The sequence below is a fragment of the Garra rufa genome, chromosome 3, assembly GCF_049309525.1.
Source record: "Garra rufa chromosome 3, GarRuf1.0, whole genome shotgun sequence".
Lineage (NCBI taxonomy): Eukaryota > Metazoa > Chordata > Actinopteri > Cypriniformes > Cyprinidae > Garra > Garra rufa.
The window spans coordinates 62567137-62575940 of NC_133363.1; the positions used below are offsets into that span (position 1 = coordinate 62567137).

At 38.8% G+C, this 8804-nt stretch overlaps 1 protein-coding gene across 1 annotated transcript; it reads right to left on the minus strand.

Moving 5' to 3' along the window:
* Positions 1-1567: 1567 nt before the first annotated feature.
* On the minus strand, positions 1568-8804 carry LOC141332530 (SLAM family member 5). The gene is made up of 5 exons (XM_073837658.1): positions 8696-8804; positions 8133-8447; positions 7613-7888; positions 2349-2489; positions 1568-2261 (listed from the first exon to the last, which is right to left on the minus strand). The coding sequence occupies exons 1-5, from the start codon at positions 8742-8744 to the stop codon at positions 2176-2178; spliced, it is 867 nt and encodes a 288-aa protein (XP_073693759.1). The 5' UTR covers positions 8745-8804; the 3' UTR covers positions 1568-2175.

The following is an 8804-nucleotide window of genomic DNA, read 5'->3' on the forward strand; positions in this document are numbered from 1 at the left end:
GGTTTTTCAGAAGGGAGAGTTTTGTAAATGGCTCATAGTGATCACATCATCTCCATAAGATCACTATGATTGGCCAATTTAGACCAAAGCAGACTTTACTTCTCAGTGCATTCTGCTTGCTCATACAATATTACAGCAGTACATTACCGGTAATTTACTGATAATGTTACAACTTCTCATACCAGTAAATCACCAATGAATTGAGGCTACTGGTATTTTTGAAAAGGTCCTGTTCACACATGGTCTCCGAATGGTAATTTACCAGTACATATTTATTTGCTATGACTATACAGTATTGCTATACACACACAGTTTATTTATCCCTGCAGGTCAATATTTGCGTATAATACTTTTATTAAAATTACTTTTAATACCTTTTTTTAGATCTGCTATTGTATTTTGTATTTACCTCGTTTAAATGTATCTATCTGATTGTGTTCTTTCTGTAAAATGGCCACGAGAGAAAGAACCACGTAAACTTTAAAATAATTCTCAAATAAAGTCACAGTTTGGTAGCCTGGCAAGCCAGACTTACATCAAGATGTTTAGTCTGGAAACTCTCCATAGACGCGGCTTACTCCGAGGGGCGGGATAAACGGTTGTCTCTCAAAATCCCTATGCACGCAATAGGATAGCGCTTCAACCAATCAGAGCAACGAAGAAGGTGACGTAGTCTAAGCTTTTTCCTTATCCAGTCGGCAAAACTCCAAACACATCTTCCTTTTTTAAAAATGACTTAAGTGCCGTTCTTTGCTCGTTTCTTAAAGAAAAACTTAACTCCGTGTCCTCCAGAGTCGCGGCCAAAGCCGATTAGAAAGACCGCTGTTCGACAGCTGCAAGCGCCATTCTTTGTTTTGTTTTTTTTTAATTTGCCATGAAGAACATACAGAAAAAAATAAATGCCAGGGGACAGTACAGTCAGGTGTGCAAATAGTAGTTACAGAGTAATAAATATCTTGTAAACATTACACAATGAAATAGTTTTATGAGCTTTGGGATTGTGTGAAGTAATAAGAGTGTCCAAGTAAGATTTGAGGTCCTTACAGAAAACAGGGAAGTACGGCTTGACATCTTGAAACTTACATTTATGTAAGTAGAATTTAGCAACTAAAATAAATAAATTAATCAAATAATATTTGTCTTTGTCTTCTTTAGAGAAGTTATGACATCCAAATAAAATGTCCTTATACAGCAAAGATAAACGTAGAGAAGTAAAGGTGTGTACAAAAATACAGAAATCCTTCCAAAATAAATTAGCATAAGTACACTCCCAAAACAGATGGGACATAGATTCATCTTCAGTGCCACAGAAGGAGCATGAAGAATCAATATTTGGATACATCTTTTTGATATAAAGTTTACCATTCTTTGTTTTTTCAAGTGGCAGCCGTCGCAACTCTGTCGTCATATGTTAAGCCCGCCCCGCCTACTCTATACGCGTTGTGATTGGCCTGACCCAATTTGGGTTTTTGTAGCCAGAAGGTCTATTGAGAGTGTCTAGACCCACCTGGCTGCAAAATAATTTTTGCTGCCGCTAGGGTGCGTCTAGATTTCTAGGCTAACAGTTTGGACAAGTGTAAAAATTCCGTGGTATATCCATTAATGGAACCAATTTCTTGGGTATTTACTCACATCCCGATTTGCCGAAATAATGGTCATGTGTCCATTTCTTGGTAAAGTTCACCACTTCCCTTTGACAAGACAAAAACAGCACTCACCATGACTTAATACTGACGTGTCACTACTGAGAAAACAATGAACACACATATGCCTACAATTCATCATTACTACCAAAGAAAGCTAGACAGTGTATTAAATAAAAAAGCTGCCATGATGACTCAAGATTTAAAGGCCATTAGAACCAGAAGTGTCATGTTCGTTCAAACTGTAGAAGCTCAAGTCTTTGAGCCAAATGCATTTTGAAGACAACATCCATTTCTTGCATCTTAGAAAAGCTTGTCTTCCATCACACAGGTGACAGATGACACATTTGATAGACTGGATCCAAATGAGGTCAAACCAACAGTCACATCCTCCGCACATTGTTAAAATGAACTTTAAAAAATGTTTCAAACATAATGCTATTTGTTCCTTTCCATAAAGCTATACGTTAATGCTGATGACGGTTCAGTAGAATCAAATATCCAGGATAAGTACCATGGTAAACGGAGTCCATTACATTGGTGATGTCTGTGGTGTGACTTTACATACACGCTGGATGACTTTGCGAGGGCGTTCAGGGCAGGCAGCAATAATTCTGTCTAAAAAACACCAATTACAGATCATAAAGATCATATGAATCATGTAAAAGTTGTATTGTAAAGTTAATTACAAGACGTGTTTGTTACCTCGATTTTTTGTAAATGCATATGCTAAAACCAGAACAACCACTGCTGTTAACACAATAGTCCACATCACAGAGGAAGCGCAGGAACTGCACGAACTGCACAAACTGCAAATGGTGCAGGCTTCACATGTCTGCTTCTCGTCTAGAAAAAAAAAACAAGAAAAGAAAGAGTCAAACAATTGTCTTTGTTCACTCTGCTGATCATGGTTTCCGCAGGATTTAACACTGTCTTTTGCATTTATTATTTTTGCTGTTAACATTTTCACACCTCAAGCCTAAAGTATATTCACATTTTAATGCGTACAGCTGAACTCATAGCCATTCAAAGTAGGCTCCAGGGACTTTAAGAAACAAATGCTGATAGAACGGCAACCGCTACAGGATGCGGATGCAAAAATAGCAAAAAAATGCAAAAATCACAGAGCATAAATAAATAAAGAGGACGGCGTAATGGATCATGCCAGATACCATCAAACATAACATTTGCTTACTAGAACTGGTGTTCTGTGTTTTGATTTAAGACTGAACATAAGTCTTAATTTTCTCTCAACATCTGAGCCACTAAGAAGTAGTGGATTACTTTTATTTTTAAAAGTAATGCTTCTCAAAATCTACCTAAATACATTTATGTCTGCGCAAATCATTTCACTCCGGACTGCTTTGTGAATGTCGTGTCGTATATATATTTTAAAATCTTGCTGATTACTCATAAAGCCCTCAATGGTTTAGCTCCTCAGTACTCGAGCGAGCTTCTATCGCATTATAGTCCCTCACGTCCGCTGCGTTCTCAAAATTCTGGCAATTTGGTAATACCTAGAATATCAAAATCAACTGCGGGCGGCAGATCACTTTCTTATCTAGCATCTAAACTCTGGAACAATCTACCTAACACTGTTCGGGAGGCAGACACACTCTGTCAGTTTAAATCTAGATTAAAGACACATCTCTTTAACCTGGCTTACATATAAAACATTAAAACATTCCTATAATCCAAATCCGTTAAAGGATTGTTAGGCTGCATTAATTAGGTCAACCGGAACCGAAAACACCTCCCATAACATCTGATGCACTTGTTGCATCGTAAAAAGAATGGCATCTACGCTAATATTAGTCTGTTTCATTCTTATTCCGAGGTCACCGTAGCCACCAGACCAGATATCCAGATCAGATGGTCACTGCAGTCCCCCGGATCCAGTCCGTACCCAGCTTAGATCATGGATCACCACCTGGAGATGACTTCAATAGCCCTGAATGTCAACCAGATGAGCTCCAGAGACGGATCATCACTAAAGACCTCGCCAACCTTGACGGCCATCGGCGCTACACCACAGGAACCTGATGAGTTCTCTACAATCAGACATTGGTACAAACTGCTGGTTTCATCTGACCAGAGGAGAGCTGGTCCCCCGACTGAGCCTGGTTTCTCCCAAGGTTTTTTTCTCCTTTTCTGTCACCTGTGGAGTTTTGGTTCCTCGCCACTTTTGTTTGGGGACACTTTCCAGCGATATCGTATACTATTTGAACTGAACTGACGATGATATCACTGAATTCATTGATGAACTGCCTTTAACTGAAAATTGATTATCTTCAATAATGCGTTACTTACACACTATTGTGCTGTTTGAATACTGTGAAGTTGCTTTGACACAATCTGTATTGTTAAAAGCGCTATATAAATAAAGGTGACCCGACTTGACTTGTTATACTTCTTAGCTAATGTTAACGTTAATGTAACCATATTTCTGTGCATACGTTGTCAAAGTATTTTAACTGATCAGTGGCACGCTGTCTGTTTGGTGGCGCTAGCAAACACATCCTCTCTGTGCTATCGTGCCGCACCAATCGAGGTCAGCATGCCGTGAGCTCTGTAACATTGCAACATTTCAACCCACTTTCGGTGTGTTTGACTTCCTATATTCACAGCTAGACAGTCACGTTGCTTCTACTGTTTGTTTATTGCTGTAGGTATGCAAAGCAGAGATGTATAAGCTATGACCTCTTCTCAAGACGGATTTGGATTTAAAATGATACACACCAAAACAGCTCTTTTGTTAGACACTCCAAAAATTATATTTTCAAGATGTTATAATAAACAATCGGTGTATTTTGAGCTGAAACTTTACATTCTGGGGACACCCAAGATCAATATTACATCTTGTAAAAAGGGACATAATAGGTGCTTTTAAAAGTCCCATTTTATTTGAACGCATGCAGATATGAGCACTCATATACACTCTACATATTTTCACTCCTTTCCAGTGTATGCTCTATTTCATTGCAGAAGTTATGACCGATAGGCTGTTTTGTTTTTCATTTTAACTAGAGTTCTCAACTGTCTCACACAACTCGTCAGCATGAGCGTCTGTTGTTGTTCAATCTTGTTAACCGTGAAACAGCAGCCAGAGCTGGTGTTGCCACCTTGTGGAACAACTAGTTAGTGAATGAATAAATGAATGAATGCCATAAAATTCAAGGTGCAAGTGCAAACTGAGGGTTGTGATGGTGCATTTAACTTAGGCTGGGACCATAATATCTTAAAGTTGAAATGATTCTTTAAGGTCTTAATGAGAAGTCTATAACATACTTTAGTTAAAATTTCTCAATGGTAGTGTAAAAAAACACTTACTTTTGCCCTTTTTAGAGCGAGCTATTCTGTTGTATGTCCCTTAAAATGCTAATGAGCACTGCTCGCCCCGCCCCTCTCTGCCATCGGAAGACGAGCCGTGATGTTTAGATTAGATGTGTTTAGCTGCAAAATTTGCTAACTTCCACATTATTAAGAAAGGGCATTTGCAAAGATGCATAAAAATCCTTATACTCTCTTCTGCTGTGGGTGAAGCTGCATCACGAATGATTTGGACGAACATAGACACATATGTAGATCAGGATCGGTGCTTTCCTTTCAAAAACGAAAGTAACGGTAATCCTCTGCGTCTTCAGCGGCTCAGATGTCGAGAGTAAATGACGACTGCTATGTTCATTATTACATCCAACAACAGAACACCTCAATCGCTCAATCAGAGACATTCTTGTCTTCTCCTGCACCTGAGTCACACAATGGCGATTGGAGTCAGACTGTTTAAACTCGGTGAGGGCGGGTCTAAGGTAAGCCGCTCATGTCAATCAACTATCGTGGGAGTGGCCTCTGTTGGTGTGTTGTCACACAGACAAGAAGCTGAGAATGACCTGATTTTCAAAAAGGGGATATTACTTTTAAAGATAAAAAACACTTTGTGGATTTGTATCATTGTTAGGGTGGTTGTGTACACAAATTGCCAACACACATTAATGTTTAAACAACATGTAAAAGTAAGTTTTGCATCCAATGACCCCTTTAAATAGGTACTTTTTTTCTTAATGATTGCAAAAAGAGAACGTTCTATATAATATGAATGTAATCTGGACATACTATATTTACTATGTTGTCATTGTTACGTGGCCTACTGGCGTCCGTTGTGTCACAGCACATTCATAAATCTTTTCTGTGGCCTCATGGGATAGTAAAGAGTCCATTGTATGCACACTCAAGAATCACAACGAAAATAGCAGGTCATCCAGAAACTTTTTGCCTACTTGGTTATAAGTAGTGTGACATTGGACATGCTTTTTTGTCACAGGCAGTAGGGAAGTATGCAATTTTGGATGCAGCCTCTGACTATAAAAAGATGATGTATGACGCATCTCCATTTACTTCCACTACATAAAAGTAAAGCCAAAAATGTCCAAGGTCACCATCATCTTGCACCAATGACCTTATTTGGAACTGATTTTTATTTTATTTTTTTTACAATAAAAGTTCCACACGTACATCTGCAAGATGTCTGCTGATGAAAGCATCTGCTGTGTACAAACATCTGATAAGGGTCTTTAAGATGTCGGTTTTACATACATTCTCAATCATAAACATGCAAAAGACATTTTCTAAATGTCTGTTTGACATCTTATAGAAAACATCTTAGAAAACATATTGCAACAATAAAACAATACATCTTCTAGACATCTGTGTGATGTACGTGTGCTATCAGGGTAGCATAAGCAAACTTAAATATACTTTGGGCTTAATGGATTATCGAAAAAGAAAACGGGAACATGGTTCTATGAATTGGTTGATAACAGGATTTTAAAATGTGGGCAATGGACTCAAAAATGGAGGTAGTTGAATGTGAGTTTGCAGGGTTGGAGTTTAAAGGGTTAGTTCACCCAAAAATGAAAATTAGCCCATTGTTTACTCACCCCCCAGGCATCCTAACGATTTCCTTCTTTTAGACGAATCGTGTCTTTTTTCAAGCTTTGGAATTGCAAGAGCAGGTGTTTCTCTTTCTAAAACAAGTCCAAAAGTGCATCCATCCGTAACAAAAAGTGCCCCACACGACTCCAGGGGGTGAATAAAAGCCTCCTGTAGTGAATCGATGCGTTTTTGTAAGAAAAATATCCATATTTAAAATTGAATAATCACTTTAATCTAGATTGTGGCGACAGGTCATACACGGAAGCCCTTGGTGTTGGTGTAGCGCATGCACCGGTGAGTTTGTTTTAAGAAGCTAAGTTTTCTTACTTTAGCAAAAGAAAAACACTCTTCTCTTGGTTTATATTGAAATTCTTTGACATTTTTCTTTACAAACCCTTGTTTTGTTTTAATCTCTCCACAGCGTGTTTGTGTTCATCACTTGTGGTCATCCGCCTGGAGCTGCTTCCATGTACAGTCAGTTGGTGCATACTAGATTAAAGCGATTATTACATTTTAAATATAGATATTTATTGTACAAAAATGCATCAGTTTGCTAAAGGAGGCCTTTATTTACCCCCTGGGGCCAAGTGAGGCAGTTTTTATTATAGATGGATGCACTTTTTTGCACTATATGGAAAAAACACCTACTCATGTTATTCTAAAGATTGGAAAGGCCAAGATAATTTTTAACGTAACTCTGATTGGATTTGTCTGAAAGGAGGAAGTCATTTACACCTAGGATGCCTGGAGGGTGAGTATATAATGGCCTAATTTTTATTTTTGGGTGAACCCTTTAAATTCCAACCCTGCAAACTCACATTCAACTACCTCCATTTTTGAGTCCATTGCCAACATTTCAAAATCAACCAATTCATCAACCATATTCCCATAAATTTTTTCTTTTCTTTTTCGATAATCCATTAAGCCAAAAGTTTAAGTGGAGCGAATGATTGGAGTGAGGCTCTAGCGCAAAGCATGTGACTTAATAGGTAGTGTACAACATCCTAAAGAAGCAAAAATCTGTTGATGAGACCCACCTGAACATCCCACTGTCATTTGCTTAGTTTCTGTCTGCTGACCGCTGGAGGACGTGCAGTTGAACGTTGCATTTCTGTTGCCACTAAAGGATGCGAAAAGAACCAATGCAGAGTTGTCATTTTTTTGGATTCCTGATATGTATGATCCGTTGAACTTGCCATCAGGCATCCAGGACAAGTTCACATTTTGGACAGAAGCATTGCACACAAGGGCAATGTGACACTGGCTGTCTTTGAGGGAATGAAGCGTCTTCTGGATGTCTATCTGGAGACGTTCTGCAGGACATTATATCGGTTACTCAACCCGGTAAAACTTTAGTAGATTGTTTACAACAGAGGTCCTCAACCCACTTTCCTGGACAGATTATTTCCAACCTGCTTCAGCACACCTGCTTGCAATTTTCAAGCAGTGTCGAGTAGCTTGATTGGCCGCTTCAGGTGTGTTTGATTCGGGTTGTAGCTAAACTCTTCAGGATAGTGGGTTGAAGACCTTTGGTCTACAATACTGAAGACTGCTTACCTTGAACTGAGAGATGAACTTTGAATTGTTTCCGTGTGTCATTTGAGGTGACCAAAGCCACGTTGTATGTCATACTGTCATCCATTCTCACATCACGGATTGTTAAATCTCCAGTTTCGTTATCAAGCTCAAATCGACCCTCATGTCTCCAAAAGTTGAATATAGTCACTTTGCCGTCCTTGAAACTCGCAATATATGTTGTGTTCTTATAAATTGACCACTGAACTCTGGTGAGATTCCATGATCTGTCCGCTCCAGATTGCAATATGACTGGATGGCCACGGTAACCAGTAATATATATGTCACTGCCGCTCACTGCGAAAAATAAGCATAGGTCGGTTGATTTGCCTGAACACCCGCAAAAGTGAGAGAAAATATTTTTGCTGCTTTACGGGAAAGGGAAACACCCTGTTTCCAATGAAGCAGAGTCTTTGTTTCTCGCTGAAAGACATTTTCTTTTCTAAAAACTTAAAACTTCTTCAAAAATCTCACCCAAAGGAACAAACTATATAACATTAATATAACACACTTTTCGTCATATGAGTGAACTCTGGTAAACTCACCGTGATGGATACACACAAAAGACAGCAACACAATTCGACATAGACTCATTGCTCGTTGACTTGTCTGCGTAAATCAATGAGGTCCTTGAAGCTGCTGGCCTTCCTTCAC

Excerpts from the sequence above, each read along its gene's own strand:
- LOC141332530 (XM_073837658.1), bottom strand. The coding sequence starts at position 8,744 with ATGAGTCTATGTCGAATTGTGTTGCTGTCTTTTGTGTGTATCCATCAC. Across the intron at positions 8,448-8,695 it reads TTTTGTGTGTATCCATCACG|TGAGCGGCAGTGACATATAT; the intron begins GTGAGTTTACCA and ends TATTTTTCGCAG. Across the intron at positions 2,490-7,612 it reads AATGACAGTGGGATGTTCAG|ACGAGAAGCAGACATGTGAA; the intron begins GTGGGTCTCATC and ends TTTTTTTTCTAG.